Source organism: Apis cerana, linkage group LG1 (assembly GCF_029169275.1).
Source record: "Apis cerana isolate GH-2021 linkage group LG1, AcerK_1.0, whole genome shotgun sequence".
Classification (NCBI taxonomy): Eukaryota; Metazoa; Arthropoda; class Insecta; order Hymenoptera; family Apidae; genus Apis; species Apis cerana.
The window spans coordinates 18,968,877-18,984,776 of record NC_083852.1 but is presented as its reverse complement, the minus strand read 5'-3'; the positions used below and the strand labels follow the sequence as shown (position 1 = coordinate 18,984,776).

The 15,900-nt window shown below is 26.7% G+C and overlaps 3 protein-coding genes across 7 annotated transcripts; 2 read left to right on the top strand and 1 right to left on the bottom strand.

Annotated features, from left to right (window-relative positions):
- The first annotated feature begins 112 nt into the window (after positions 1-112).
- On the top strand, positions 113-4,302 carry LOC108004336 (IWS1-like protein). Of its 2 annotated transcripts, XM_017067159.3 has the most exons (8): positions 113-744; positions 927-1,035; positions 1,113-2,714; positions 2,853-2,867; positions 3,039-3,399; positions 3,481-3,770; positions 3,848-3,959; positions 4,043-4,302. In XM_017067159.3, the coding sequence occupies exons 1-8, from the start codon at positions 732-734 to the stop codon at positions 4,163-4,165; spliced, it is 2,625 nt and encodes an 874-aa protein (XP_016922648.1). In that variant the 5' UTR covers positions 113-731; the 3' UTR covers positions 4,166-4,302. The 2 variants fall into 2 exon arrangements, with proteins under 2 accessions (XP_016922648.1, XP_016922649.1); XM_017067160.3 differs by lacking the exon at positions 2,853-2,867.
- A 1,201-nt stretch (positions 4,303-5,503) lies between these two features.
- Positions 5,504-11,980, top strand: LOC108004346 (beta-1,4-galactosyltransferase 6). Of its 3 annotated transcripts, none has more exons than XM_017067189.3 (3): positions 5,507-6,618; positions 6,689-6,888; positions 7,650-8,559. In XM_017067189.3, the coding sequence occupies exons 1-2, from the start codon at positions 5,824-5,826 to the stop codon at positions 6,881-6,883; spliced, it is 990 nt and encodes a 329-aa protein (XP_016922678.1). In that variant the 5' UTR covers positions 5,507-5,823; the 3' UTR covers positions 6,884-6,888; positions 7,650-8,559. The 3 variants fall into 3 exon arrangements, with proteins under 3 accessions (XP_028519794.1, XP_016922678.1, XP_016922677.1); XM_017067188.3 differs by lacking the exon at positions 7,650-8,559 and adding an exon at positions 11,392-11,980 and having other exon boundaries at positions 5,509-6,618; XM_028663993.2 differs by lacking the exon at positions 7,650-8,559 and having other exon boundaries at positions 5,504-6,610.
- LOC108004345 (RNA-binding protein 5) lies at positions 7,137-15,716 on the bottom strand. 2 transcript variants are annotated; one of them, XM_017067186.3, is made up of 8 exons: positions 15,171-15,716; positions 13,624-14,223; positions 13,457-13,526; positions 12,365-12,438; positions 11,357-11,470; positions 10,539-11,286; positions 10,297-10,460; positions 7,137-10,215 (listed from the first exon to the last, which is right to left on the bottom strand). In XM_017067186.3, exons 2-8 carry the CDS (start codon positions 14,206-14,208, stop codon positions 9,196-9,198), a joined length of 2,775 nt encoding a protein of 924 aa, XP_016922675.1. In that variant the 5' UTR covers positions 14,209-14,223; positions 15,171-15,716; the 3' UTR covers positions 7,137-9,195. The 2 variants fall into 2 exon arrangements, with proteins under 2 accessions (XP_016922675.1, XP_028519792.1); XM_028663991.2 differs by having other exon boundaries at positions 10,551-11,286; positions 15,171-15,324.
- Between the last annotated feature and the right edge of the window lie 184 nt (positions 15,717-15,900).

Below are 15,900 nucleotides of genomic sequence, written 5' to 3'. Positions count from 1 at the left end.
TTCACTCGCGATGTTAACTATATAATCTAAATAGGCTTATTACGCTTAGCGTTTATCGTGAACTATTCAATCTTGAATGAATACGAATTTCTCATACGGGCGGCGAAAACTTTGCCACAGCCGCCATATTGTTCTTTAAGTACATTCGATGAAAATCGGAAGCCTTCGGGCAATTTCGATGAAACCATTGAATACGCATACAATAGAATGCAACAACTTTAACTTAATTTTATCAAATTTTACATATTTATTTGAAGAAATTCATAAATTATTCTTATTTACAAATATTTTTTCATAATATATAAATACTTAATGTAACTAAAAAAATTAAATGTAATAATTTAATAATTATAATAAAACTGTAATAGTGTTCATAAAAACTATAATAATGTTCATAATATGGAACCATTTTGTAGTCATATAATAAAAATTGCATTCGGTTCAAGCGTCATTAGCAATTTGTGCGTGTGGTGTGTGTATATAATTCTATATACTTAACCTAACAAAAGTCCAAACTAAAGTGGCTAGTTACAATATATCACAAAAAGTTATTTTATTTTAACGTAAATGTATTTTTTGAATATGTTTATCAATTTTGATTTATTATTAAGAACAAGAAGATATTTTATAATTTAGCAGGACCTTGATGAAATTGTGTATTGTTATTCTAGAAAAAGAAGTATCTAGTAATTATTTTTAACAAATACAATTATATTTTATAAATAAGTGCAATGAATCGTGAAGGTAAATTATAGTGTTTAAATTTTTTCAAATTCATTTTTAAAAAGTGATTATTAAAAAATATAAAAAATAAATCTAAATTTAATTAATAGAATTAAATTTTTTTTTTAATGTGCATAAGAAGAAATATATTTTATGTATTTTTAAAATCTTAATAAAATATAATGATCATTTTTTTTTAAAAGAGAGAAGTGAATCGGAAGAAGAACATGAGAAATCTAGAAGCCCATCGGTGGATTCTCAAAGATCTATTAAAAGTAGATCAAAATCAAATTCTATCAGTCCTTCTCCAAGGTTTAAATAATTATATTTTTTTAAAATAATTATAAAATTCTATTTTTAATATATCATAATTAAAAATTTTCTTTCAGGTCTAATCATTCATCACCTGTACAAGCAAGGTCACCAGCTTCTGTGTTATCCAATGCCAACTCTCGAAAATCATATTCTAGATCACCTTCCCGTTCACCTTCAAGAAATCGATCAATATCACCTTCTTCTATTAAAAATCAAAGATCATCAAGATCTAGTTCAAAATCTGGTGATAGAAAAAGTACTTCAAGATCACGTTCTAGATCCCCATCACCAGAAATAGATGGGAAAATTGTTCAAAGTGAATCACAATCACCTGGTGGTTCACCATGTTCAAGAAGATCACGATCAAGATCAAGAAGTTCTTCAGAATCTAGAAAAAGTTTTAATTTAGCATCTCGAGAAAATTCACGATCTAGATCCAGATCTACTTCAACTAAACGAAGTAATCCTCCATCTAAATGTTCTTCCCCAAAAGTGAATTCTCGTTCCTGTTCTAGATCTCCTTCATCATTTAAACCACACTCCCGATCAAATTCTCACTCTCCTTCTGTATCACCAAAAGTAACTATTAGATCTCGTTCGCGATCAAATTCGCAAAAATCTCCAGAAATTCTATCTCGATCGCCATCAAATAGTCCAAGTCGAAAATCACGTAGTAGATCTAGATCTCCATTAGATGAAAAAAAAATATCACTTTCTTCATCATTGGAAGAAAAACATTCACCATCACCTATTAGAAATTCTCGATCGCATTCGAGATCAAAATCTCAATCGATAGATAGATCAAGAAGAAATTCTCCTAATTTAGACAATAGTGTACATTCAAAATCTCTTTCAAGATCTCCTGATGGCAAACATAAATCTCGATCTCGATCTCGATCTCGATCCCGATCTCGTTCTCGATCAAAATCAGTTTCTGGATCAAGAAAACAATCACCTAATGTATCCCAAAAAGGATCTAGGTCACCTTCAGCAGAACATAAAATAATAGATTTAAAAACATTATCAAAATCGAGACATACATCAAAATCTAGATCACGTTCAAGATCTGATTCAAGAAAATCAAATTCAAGATCTGGATCACGTAAAGGATCACACTCTCCTAATTCCAGGAAAAGTTCTCGTTCACGATCAAGATCTAGTAGATCTAGTTCTAGATCGTCTAAATCTCGATCTCGATCTCGTTCCAGTTCAAAAATGTCTCGCTCTAGATCACGTTCCGGATCGCGATCAAAATCAAGATCGCTTTCAGGTTCACCATGTAGATCACATTCAAGATCACCAACACGATCAAGATCAGTTTCAGTTGCCGGATCTAGACGTTCATCACGATCCAAATCAAGATCGAGATCTCGTTCAGTATCAAAATCCAGAAGATCAAGAAGTCGTAGTGAAGATTCTGAAGATGCTATTAGAAAAAGAAAAAGAGTCTTATCTGATTCTGAGGAAGAAGATGGTGTAAAAGCAACAAAAAAAACAAAACATGAAATAACTGATTCAGAAAATGAAGTAGATGATGTAACAAAAGTGAAAAAAACTGAAGATGAACAAGAGGAAGAAGGTGAAGAAACAGAAAACAAACAATTTCAAGATGTTATAGCTAATGAACAACAAGAAAATGAAGATTCAGATGATGGAGTAATGGTAGATGGTGGAATGTAAGTAATTTAAAGTAAAATATAATATATTTATATAATATATAATATATATAATATAATATAATATTATATAATATATAATATATTTAAATTATACATACAATTTAATACATATAATATTTAATATATGCTTATCAGGAGTAGCAGATATTTGTGAGTAATATATAATAATAAATTAAATATTATATATTATATATATAATAGATTAAAAATTATAATAAAATATTATTAACGTTAAATTAAAAAAAACATTTAAATTAAAAAATTTTATAAGATATAATTAAACTAACAATAAATAAACTAACAATAAGTTGATTTTTTTAGAGATGATTCATTATCAGATTTTGATCGCATGATGGCTCGTAAAAAAGAAGAACAATCACGACGACGTAAAAGAAAAGATATTGATATAATTAATGATAATGATGATATCATAGCTCAATTGTTATCTGATATGAAATCTGCATCTGAAGAAGATAGAAAATTAAATCAACAAAATAAACCAGCTACTAATAAAATAGCAATGTTACCAAAAGTATTATCACAACTTAAAAAACACGATCTTCAATTGGCCTTTTTGGAACACAATGTATTATCAGTTTTAACTGATTGGTTGGCACCTATGCCTGATCGTTCTTTACCATCTTTGAAAATTCGAGATAGTCTCTTGAAACTTCTGTGGGAAGTAAGTGTATTTTTTCATTATATAGAAATATAAAATAATATAATATTTTCATATAAAAAATATGTTTAATATATATTTCAGTTTCCACGAATTGATCAAGCTTCTTTAAAACAATCTGGTATTGGTAAAGCTGTAATGTATCTTTATAAACATCCTAAAGAAACTAAAGAAAATAAAGAACGTGCAGGAAAATTGATCAATGAATGGGCACGTCCAATATTTAATTTATCTGCAGACTTTAAAGCTTTATCAAAAGAAGAAAGAATGCAAAGAGATTTAGAACAAACACCTCAGAAACGAAGAAAAACTGATGATGGTAGTTCTTCTCAAAAATCACAAGATATTAATAAAGCTTTGAAAGGAGATGCTAAGTATGAATTCTTTATACTTCTGTTGTTAAAAATATTAAAAATTTCATTTGAATAATTCAATTGATTTCTTGATTTAGACCATTGAGACCTGGAGATCCTGGTTGGGTTGGACGAGCGAGAGTTCCTAGACCTTCTAATAAAGATTATGTTATAAGACCAGATTGGAAATCTGATGTCGATATTAGTAGGGTAATTATACATATTTTATTTTACATATTTCATTATTACTAATAATTTAATATTTTTAACTGATAACTAATTTAATATTACAGAGCACTAAGAAACAAATGAACAGATTTGAAAGACATATGAAAAATTATATAGATAGTAAACGAATAAAAGCAACTAGAAGAGCTGTGGATATATCTATTGAAGGCCGTAAAATGTCATTATGACTTAAAATTCTTTTAATTATTGTAACAAGAGTGATATATTATGTGCAATTATGCACAGATATCAATAATTCTAATACTAAATTGTAACTTAAGATTATAATCACATACAATTGTGTTTAATAAAAATGTTCGATACATGTTCACTTTATTTTTGTTAAAACATAACTTAAATATGCGTAATTCGTAATCTAAATTATTATATTGATATTTGAAACTTAGATTATAAAGAATAATTTATAATATATTTTATCTAAATCTTAATTACTTACAAGTTAAGTAATATATATTTATAGATCAAAATTTATTACAAATATTATTCAATAATAAAAATAAAAAATTGAACAAATAAAAAAATTTTTTAAATCTAAATTTTAGAATCCAAAACTTATTTAAGATTTTTAAAATTAATTTAATTTAGATTTTAAGAAATAATATGAGTCCAATATAATTTTAAAAAATTTTAGTTTGTAATAAAATTAATAATAAAACAAATTTTATTTTTTGTAAATAAAATTGATAATTCACTGAATATTATTTTATCACATTGCATATTGGTGGAAAATCTGGGCAATATCAAGTTGAGTCTAAAAATGTTAAAAAGTTTTCATATTTTGCTAAAAATAATATTTTCCAGATAATTATTTTTTATCAAAGTTACAATGTATAATAATTGAATCAAATAAAGTCTATTAAAATTTTTAATAATAGTTTATATTAGGAAAACAATAAAAATCAATAATATATCAATAATATGTACGTATAAATTATACAGAACAAATAGAAAAAGTGTAAGTGAAAAAAAACAGGGATATAAAAATGTTGAAATCGCCGCCATTTTCAAAATATTATAAATTACAAACATATAAAGAAAGAATAGCAAGTAATAGGAAGGATAGAAATAAATAAGAATTGATCATTAGTACCATCTTTTGAGTAACTTTTTAAAGACATAACTTTTAGAAAAATATTATTAATATTCAAGAGATGGTACCCATTCTCAATTTTTACTTTATCTTGCTTTTAAAGAAATGTTTATTTTTCTTTCGTTATTTATTTTCTTTATTTATATTTTATTATTTATTTTACAGTACAGTATTCTACAGTATTCTAAAGATAGCATTAATTTTATAATTTTTATTTTATTTCTTTCTTTTTTTTATTATCTATTATTCTTGTCTGATGTTACGAAAAAATTTTTTCAAGATTGGTTCAAAACATGGGATGATATAAAATTTCATGAAATGTCATCTCTATTCTCATCCAATTATAATTTTATTTATTATTTTATAATTTTATAATTTAATTAATTTATTTTATATTAAATCGATAACATGATACATGATATGAAAATAGTAGAAAAAGGCCATATGATCCTCGAATTCTCGAGACAAAAGAAATATTGTATGAGTAATCTATTCCATATTTTATCTGTGGTATAATATCATTCCGGTGTCGGTGTCAAAATTGAGTTCCTATATTTGAATATTCGAAAGTGTTTTTATAAGTATTTTTATTTCAATCCAAGTTCTATATTTATGTTAAAAAAAATGATATTTTAAATTATGTTGATTTTTAGTAACGAAATTATCAAAAAAGGCAATTTTAAGAAATATAATGTAATGGTTTGAATAAAATAGCTAAGTGAAACGAAGGTTAGAATGAGAAGTATTGTTAACATTTTGAAAATCTTTGTCGCTTTTTTTTATGATTATGCACGAGGATTATCATACACTATTATTACGATTTTGGTTTTGGGTTATTGTTTACACCCAGCTCGATTTGCTTCACATTATACTTTCATAAAAACAGAAGATATTTACGATGAAATGGAAAAATCTTATCCAGCAAGGGATAATTCATGCACAATCACAATCAATCACCAAAAATCTCAATTGCTTTATCCCGAAGAACATCCTCGAGAAGATCCTATAGCAATGGCGCGACGATTAGGTATATTACCTGGAGGGCAATGGAAACCATTAAATTGTCACCCTCTTTTCAATGTGGCTATTATTTTACCATATAGAAATCGTCAAACACAACTTACTATTTTTATGAATTATATTCATCCTTTTCTACAAGCCCAAAATCTTGATTATAGAATATTTGTGATAGAACAAAGTCCAATGCGTGAATTTAATCGTGCTAAACTTTTCAATGTTGGATATGCAGAAGCAACTAAAGTAAATGACTTTCATTGTTTCATCTTTCAAGATGTAGATCTCATACCTCAGAATCCTGATAATATTTATGCTTGCACTAAGATGCCCAGACATATGAGTTCAAGTGTAAATACATTTCGTTATAATTTACCATATAGTGGTTTATTTGGAGGTGCAATAGCATTAACTCGAAAACAATTTGAAAGAGTTAATGGATTTTCAAATGTTTTCTATGGATGGGGTGGAGAAGATGATGATTTTTATAGCCGCTTACAATCAAAAGGTTTCCAAGTACGTTAATAATCAATATCATTAATCATAATATTAATATTAAATTGTTTCTATTTAAATTAAATTTTAGGTTACGCGTTTTGGACCTGATATTGCTCAGTATTATATGTTAGTACACAAGAAAGAATCTCCAAGTAGTGCTAGGTTTGAAAATCTTGAAAATAGTGCTAAAAGATATGATACTGATGGAATTAGTAATTTAGAATACAGAGTTCTGAATCATCAACTAAGGCCATTGTATTCTTGGATTTTAGCAGATGTTTAATTTTGGTTTGTATTTTCTTTTCTATTGTTACATTATTATTAGCTATTTTTTTTATTATTACTAATAAAATAAATATAAAATTATATATTTATTTTATTAATTATATTTTATTATTTTTATTATTTTTATTTTATTAAAATAATGGAATTTATTTTTGTTATTTAAAAATTAAAAAAATTTTGTATTAATTTAATAATTGGTAATTTCAAATCATTATTTTAAAATCATTAACTTTTCTTGAAATAACATATGATTTTTATGTTAATACATAATATTTTATTTATAACTCTGCAATTTAAAATATAAATTCTTTAACATTTCATTGTAATATAAATCAAACCAAAGATATTATAATAATATATTAGGAAATAAGTTGCAAGTATATAATTAAGTAAACAAACTATTAATCAAGATAATAGTTAATTAATCATTAATATTGTAATATGATATTAAAGTTTAGATACAAAATTTCTATTATAATTTTTCAAATACTATATAATATATTTAAAAAAATAAAGAATATATTATATAGATATGTAATATTTTATGAAAGTAATTTTTTTGGAAGCAAATGCAGATTTAATAGTATGAATAGTACGAAAATTCTATATAAATAAATTGCAATTTGTTCCTCTAATAATTTAAAAAAATCAAAATATATCAATAGTAATATAATAATAGTGATATTTCTAATATGGATTATATATTATTTCTATGGATATATTGATATTAACTTAAATTTTTAATACTCAATATTACTTTTTAGTATTATATTTATATCAACAGAAAAAACTAGTATTATTATAATGCCATCAATGAATGAAAATCTAAGATACATTAAGTTATTAATTTGAATAAGTTCATAATTATAAATATGAAATATAATAGATATAATAGATATTTTAAGTAATTTTGGAGTTCATAAATATTACTTACTAAACTAATTTTTGAATAAATAATGTGATAAATTTATGTATATATATATATGTAAAGAAGAATAAGATTTAGAGTTTATGTCTAGTATGATTAAATTAAAAATTTTACATTGTTGAAAATATTTTACTTGTACAATTGCTCTAGTGAATATTAGAGTATGTTTCAGAAAAGAAATGAAAAGAATAAAAATAAAGTTGTAAATTTTGTTTCGAAAATAATATATAATTTTTTTTCAAAGCATTTAAGATTATATATTTGTCATATTTTAATGAATAATTTTTTGATTTCAAAGAATATAAGTATAATTAATTGAACATGAAAGAATACACTATTTTTTTTATAAATCTTATATTTAAATTTTAATTACTAAAACAAAATGTTTTTAATCATTTAAAGATAAATAGGAGTGTATTTTAAGCAATAACGCCTTATTTTTATTATCTTTCAACCTGTTATTTATTACATGGGTTTAGCATGTGTAATTTAAAAAAATAACGATAAAATGTATGAATGACTGTAGAAATGTGTATGTATAGTGAAGATTGTGATCTTCAAAAATACGGAATAAATCATAATAAAAAGAAATATGAAATATATATGTAAGAGTATAAATATAACTATCTTCTTATATATATATACATATATATGTATGCACGTAAAATTGACATAATTACATCATAAATCATGAAATTTAATGTAAATCAGTATAATTAATAAATATACGATAATGGTGATATTCACTAGTGATGAATTTAATTGTACTGAATCATAAGTATGCAAATTAATTTTTATTTAATAAGCATTACGAAATTTAAATGGAATGATATAAATTAATTCTCGTTAAATATTTCATAATGCTTCAGTATAAAGTACGAAAAGTACTATATTGTGCACAAATAGTTGGACAAAAATCGCTGAGTGAGAGAATTATTATTTAGTTACTGGTAGTTGTAATGCATTCTTAGGTATATATTTTTTAAATATATATGATTTTTATTAAATAAAGAAACATATATATTATTGCATATTATTATATCGTAAACTTCAAAAGTCATATGAATAAAGTGTCAAAACATTGTATTTTTTCTGCCAGCTCATAAGATAACATTAAGGTTCAATGCAAAAAATATATCTAATAACATAATTATTCTTTGTTGTCTTCAAAAATCCTAAAATGATAAAATATAATACCAAATTGTAAAAGAAAAAAAAGCTAATAAAAAAATTCTATGTATTCCTAAGAATGAATTATCACGCTTTAATTACCAGATACAACCAGCATATTCGGATAATGCATATATATACCTATTTATCTATGAAAAATTGAGTACAAGTATTATTTATATATAAAATCTATTTTCAATGATTTCAAGATATTATGTATCAGATAGTTCTTGATAACGCGCATACATCATTTTTTTTACGCAATCTTTGTATGTATCTCCCGGTAATGCACTATATGAAGATGATTTCGCTCCTAAACCAGCTGTAGGAACCCTTCTTTCCGCTTCGATAATACTTGTCCTACCTTGATTTGACTTGCCAAGTCCCATACCTTCACTCCATCCCATTTTTTGTAAAAGCTTATTACCAACATTATCTGAACCAATACCAGCTCTGGTTGGTTCTTCGTACGATACTGGTATTTCTTCAACTCTAGTTTTTAAATATTTTTCTTTAAGTTTATTTGGTTGTGGAGGTTCTGGTTCACCATACTTCGCTCTTCTTTCCTTAGCTCGATCGCGATATTTATTGTTTCTTTGTTGTGGATCGTTAGGATCCAAACCGCGTACTTGATACCAATTCTCCAAATTTTGTTTGTGGAGATCAGATAGTTGTTGATGACGAAGCAATGCTTCTTTACTTGGAAATTGTCTTTTACATAATAAACATGCTAATTTACTCCAATCTGTATGTTGTCTTTCTTCTTGTTGCACATCTTCTATTTCCTCTTCTGTATCGCTACCGCCACCATAAGCAGCAACCAAACCATTGTTTCCACTCTGATCTTCATCTTCATGATAAGAATTTGCAAGAGATTTTTTTTCTAATATTGCATATCCTGCATCCGCAGCTCCACTTCCAACACCTTGATTACCATCACCACCAGCAAATTCGGAATTCCAATTACTCTTTGCATTCTCTTTCTTTTGATTCAAAGTTTTTGCCCAACGTTCCATATCCTTTGCTATTTTCTTTGCCACTTTAACTTTATCTTGTTTGCTGTCTTTCTTTTTATTTTCATCTTCTTTTGAAATTTCTTGAGTCACAGTAGTAACTGATGAAGTTGTTGCTTGATTCGTAATCGTATTTGTTGAATCAGTATTACTAGCTGTCGCAGTTATTGTAGTTCCACTAGATGTAGTTCCTGTTGCTTGAGCTACAGTTGTAGCAGTCTGCACGAAAAAAATAATTCAATATTTAAAAACTTTAATAATAATTATATGTAATAACAAATATGATTTTTAATTAATTACCTTTGCTGGTTGATATGAAAATGATTCAGCATCCCAATATAAGAATTGTTGCGTATGACTATTATAATAATATTGTGAATTAGGATCATAATATAATCCTGTACTTGGATCGTAATAATAACCTGATGATTCATCATAATGATAAGTGCTAACATCTGGTACAGCTATAAAAAATATGAATGTTACAAAAATTCATATCATAATTAATTTATTTGAAATTGCGTCATTAAATTGAAACTAACAATATATTTTACCATCGCTACCATGTGCAGGCACTCTTCCAGTTGCTAAAGCAGTACTAGTAGGTGCTGTAGGTGTTGGTCTATTTTTCATTTCTTCAGAATCTCCTAATTTTCTGGATGCTTGTAATTGTTGTATGGCAGATTGTGCTACAGCTGCAGCTGCATTCACTCGATCAGTCTGATTTAAAGATGGTAAAGTAATAGCAGATCCTTGCATTATTTGATTCTGATAATATTGTGTATAATACTGAAGATAGTGAGCTTTCTGAGCAGGTGTTTTAGCGTATAAATTAGCGCTATATTCTGCTAATTGAGCAACATCGTCTAAAGTATATCTTTGTGGTTGATTATCATTTCCTTTCCATGTATTGGTATTATTTATTTGATGAAGTTTACAATAAGTAATTTCCACTTTTCTGCCATCTACTACCAATCCTTGTTTTGTAAGAGCTGTGTGTAAATACATAGCATCAACGACATTGCCCATTTCTAAATAACAAACACCTCTTGATGTATTTGTAAGTGAATCACGTCCAATACGAATGCTACGTATCGGCATTGATGAAAGATTTTTCATTGCCTGTAAAACTGAATCTTCGGTCGTCAATACATCCAATCCTCGAAGAAGAACCGTATTCGTAGGATGAGGACTAATTTCATCACTACCCTCGCCACCTTCTTCACTCTCTGCTCGAGAGGCAGAACACTTGAAACATGTTTCACGCCTCTTGAAATTATGTGCACCACACTATAACAAAAATATAGCATTGCAAAATTTACATTGTATTAGATAAGTAATGAATCATAAATAAATTTACCTTAACACAATGCCAATCTTGTGTATTTTTTGCAGGTGGTTTATCTACATGGCAATCTTTTGGTATACTGTACTGCATCAAAGCACGATATTGGTCCTGCAGCATCAGTACTCCCTGAAACAGAGAATTTCAGTGTTATCCCGTCCAATATCCTCCCAAAGCAGTTGTTTATCCCGTAAACTTTCTTCTTGGTTGACGAAATTATAGTTTTTTTTTTTCTACTTCATAGCTTTCCGTCTCGAATGAACAGTAAAGAAAATGTCTTGGTCTTAACGTGGGCCATTCCACACGACTTGCGGATTACATAGTATGTATGTGTATATATATATATATATAAATACATACATACATACATATATATATATATATATGCGCGAAAACTTTTTTTCGATTAAAAAATCGAATTTATAAAAACAAGCAAACATACAATAATTTGTTTGCATATAAATTTATGTGAACAAGAAAAAAAATCGTGCATCAAAATTTTCATTCTTTTAAAATGCTTAATCAATAAATAACTGCATCGAAAGAATATAATTAAGATAGTAAAAGCAGATTTAAATATAATAAAAAAGCATTTTATGTAATATTATGAACATAGCAAAATATAGTTTTAAAAATAAATCATGCCGAATAGAATATATATATTGTATGTAGAAGATAAGACGATTGGAATGACCCTCCTCCAATCTTCATTGTTAGTCCACAAACTTTTATGATAGATAGAGGATAAGTAAAAAGCTCGCGGCGCGACCTTTTAATATATAATGTAATTTTATAATCCAATAGACGGAATTGCGAGCGAGTTATAAGAAAAATCTGCAAAGTATATGGGGACTCCTAGATAAATAATTAGGTACGGTAGATTGAAGTAGCCTTTTTTGATAGGTGCACAGCCATGGCCATGGGGAAGGCCAAAGGGCTGCGTTACCGTGCCTTGCCGCCACGGGGCGTCGGTGGCACGCGTACAACGCATCGGTTGGGTATCTGGACTGAACTTCTTTCTACCTGTTTCATCTCCATCCACCGTGCGGCCTCCTGAGTCGCGTTAAACTCGACGAATGCAAAACCTCGCGAAGCACCTATACAGAGCAAATACACACATATCCAAAGTTAATCCACGTTTTGCCTGGGAGTCTCTACTCTGAGAGGGCAGGCAATCACAGCACCAACCATTGACAGACTGAGTTTCGAACGAAGTATTTTCTTCGCTTCGTCGCTTGCTTTCATTTCCATTTGCCTAAAGCTCAGCAGAATGAATTCTACACGGGTGACAGACGATTTCTTTGGTATCTTTACGCGAACTTTAGTTTACTTTAATGATAAACCTACTAAAATCTCTTAGTCTCCTTTTTTTTTTCGCAATCGTGAATAGATCAAAGACATAATAAGAATTGTATAAAAAATACTTTTCTTCCCAATAATTTCTATATTATACAATCGTTAATAATTTTATAAGAAATAAATTTGATATTTCATATAAAAATACAATTATATTTTGTTAAAAAGGGTCACATATTCTATTGTATCTATTTTATACAATAGAATATAAAAATCTCAATGTTTTTCATTATATTTTAAGGTTAGAAATTTATATAGAATTGGTTGGTAATCTCATTTCCTAATTATTTTAAATATAAAATTTTAACAATTTTCAGAAATATTTTACATCACCCTTGTAAGATGAGTAATGATGATTTGATTTCCCTCAAAATATTCTTCCTATGTAACAAATTCTGTTCTTGGTACAAACTTACCTGATTTTAAGATCAACAAATTAATTAATGAATATTCAATTGACAGCTATTATATTGATTATTTTGTAATAATTTTGGGGTATGTATGATTGGTACCGATATAATACTAATATCAATGTTTGAATACTATTGTAAAAAATTGTTTGAAAATTTTTTTTGATTAAAAACGACATTCTACTATTAACAATTTCAAACAATTTTTTAAAATGATCATAAAAATATAACTATAACTTATACAGATATAACTATACAGATCTAATATAATTTGCTTAGATAAAAAGCAATTCACTAATTTGCATATTAATTTTAGGGGAAATTGATTTATAAAAATGAAGATAATTACCTGTATCCTTTTTACGAATTAGCCTGATGTCCTTGGGCATGAGACCACAGTTGAGGATGTCTTGCCGCACCTGTGATACACACATCATAATAATAATAGTGATGTATGCTTGCAAATGCTGGCTCACGAGTGGCCAATTATGTTGGGCCGCTAAGTTGACAACCTACGTCATTTTCTGTAATGTGCTGAGCAAGCCCACGAATCATTATGGTGTTGTTCGGAGATTGAGATTTGTAGTGGATGCCTTCCATGGACGAACCATAAGTACGTCCATGGTCGTGCTCAAAATCCATACTTTCACGGCTATGATCGTCGTCACGATCCCGATCTCTTTCCTCGCGTTTCCCTCTACGATCTCGATCTCTTTCTCTATCTCTATCTCTTCTAGAGCGATCTCTATCTCTATCGCGATCGCGATCCCGATCTCTCTCTCTTTCTACAGAATCTCTGTCTCTTTGCCTTCCGTAACGATCTTCTCTGTCTCTATAATTACGATCTCTGTCATCTCTGCTACGATCCCTTCTATCCCTTGAACGATCTCTTTCGCGATCTCTATCTCGACCTCTATGATTTCTATATTCTGGACTACGATGATCTCTATCTCTATGATCATTGTCACGATGTTCTCCATACTCTGGTGATCTACTACTTCCATAATCATTACGATAATCATAATCTGAATTATGCCCTCTTCTTTCAGGACCATAACCTGGTTCCCAGGGGTCAATATTATTACTGTACATGTTGTCCATGTACCTAATTAATTTCTGAAACAAATAAAATTTTAATTACAGTTACATATATTAAAAAATAAGAAATATAAATTTAATTAATTTAAAAATTACTTTAAAATTCAGAAAATTATCAATAATAAATAATAATAATTAATATAATTCATTAAGTTAAAGATAGCAACATATAATATTATATTAAATTAGAAGATTAGAAAAATATTAATTTATATCTTTTATTAATTTATATCTATTACTTTATAAATATATATATATATATATATATATATATATATATATAATTTATAATTTTATAAATAATAAATTAATAATTTTATAAATTATTATATATATTTATTTTATATATATAATATAAAACAGTATTTTAAATGAAAATAAATTAATTTTATTCAAATTAAATATGCGCACGCGAGCACGCTTGTGTGAATGTATATATATGCACGCTGAATGTATATATATGTACATATATGCATATATCATATGCACATCATCATTCATATATATATATATATATATATGTATATATATAGTATATTTAATACATATTCTAGAAAATCAAATTATTTGTAAAAATACTAAATTTAAAAAAATATATATATATATTATTTTTTAAAAATAGATTTAAAGAATAGCTAAATTTATTTCCAATAAAAAATAACTTATTGTGCGCGATCATTTTAAATGACAGATTTCACTTAAAATATTAAAAGCATTTTTACGATCGAAAAACATAATAATAAAGATATGAATTTTATTATTATTTCTAGCAGGACAAAAATTATATAATAAAATTCTATTAAAAAATAAAATAAAAAACAATAAAGCAAAAATATCGAACTTTGATTTACAAAGCGAACGAAATATCATGAGATTGATATCACAAATCTTTTGAAATATATTTGATTTTTAATCAAATGAGTTTTATACTCTAGCAAATTTATATAAATTTCTTTTTCACTTACTTTACTTCTTATTTACGCAAAAAGTCGAAAATTAATATGATGTGCACAATGGCGTGGTTACACCTTCTGTTCCTCTTGAACAATATGGCGTCATATGTGAAAGACGAACCCATTACGTGTTCGAGAAATATTTTCTATCTAGAAATATTTTCCAGATGGCGCTTTAATTCATTCAATGACGTTTTATTTTATTAAAAGAAGAAATTTTATTTTAGAATTTTATTAAAATCAGTTCAATATTTATAGAGATTAAATAATTTTAATTTTGTAAATTAAATATTTATATATCACATATTACTTTAAATATTGTATTTAATAAAATTATAATTATACTTTATACATGAAGTAGTTCAAATTCAGTTTTTAAGCAGTTTTCATGAAAATATTGCAAACAAATAATATGATGTATAAATATAAAATGATTTTCATGAATAAACACACATTATATTATTAAATTATATAAATTTAAAAACTTAAAACTTATATATTTAGAAAGATAATTTTATAGTATAAATTCATATAGTTAAAAATAAATTTAAATTTTCTAAAAAAGGAAACTTTAGTAAGAAGAACGCAAGATGGCGTCAGTAGACTATGTCGATTTCCCGCGTTAAGATGTTGAAATTGAACAACTAGAGTGTATAATAAAGTCGTTGTGTATGATTGAATAAATCCAAACTTTCAATTAATTTTCAAATTTATTCGTTTTTACGTTAAATATTCTGTTGAC

Excerpts from the sequence above, each read along its gene's own strand:
- LOC108004336 (XM_017067159.3), top strand. Across the intron at positions 3,771-3,847 it reads GCTTTGAAAGGAGATGCTAA|ACCATTGAGACCTGGAGATC; the intron begins GTATGAATTCTT and ends TTCTTGATTTAG. Across the intron at positions 3,960-4,042 it reads CTGATGTCGATATTAGTAGG|AGCACTAAGAAACAAATGAA; the intron begins GTAATTATACAT and ends TTAATATTACAG.
- LOC108004346 (XM_017067188.3), top strand. The coding sequence starts at position 5,824 with ATGAGAAGTATTGTTAACATTTTGAAAATCTTTGTCGCTTTTTTTTAT. Across the intron at positions 6,619-6,688 it reads TACAATCAAAAGGTTTCCAA|GTTACGCGTTTTGGACCTGA; the intron begins GTACGTTAATAA and ends ATTAAATTTTAG.
- LOC108004345 (XM_017067186.3), bottom strand. The coding sequence starts at position 14,208 with ATGGACAACATGTACAGTAATAATATTGACCCCTGGGAACCAGGTTAT. Across the intron at positions 11,471-12,364 it reads GGTGGATGGAGATGAAACAG|GGAGTACTGATGCTGCAGGA; the intron begins GTAGAAAGAAGT and ends TCTCTGTTTCAG. Across the intron at positions 11,287-11,356 it reads AAGATTGGCATTGTGTTAAG|TGTGGTGCACATAATTTCAA; the intron begins GTAAATTTATTT and ends TTTTTGTTATAG.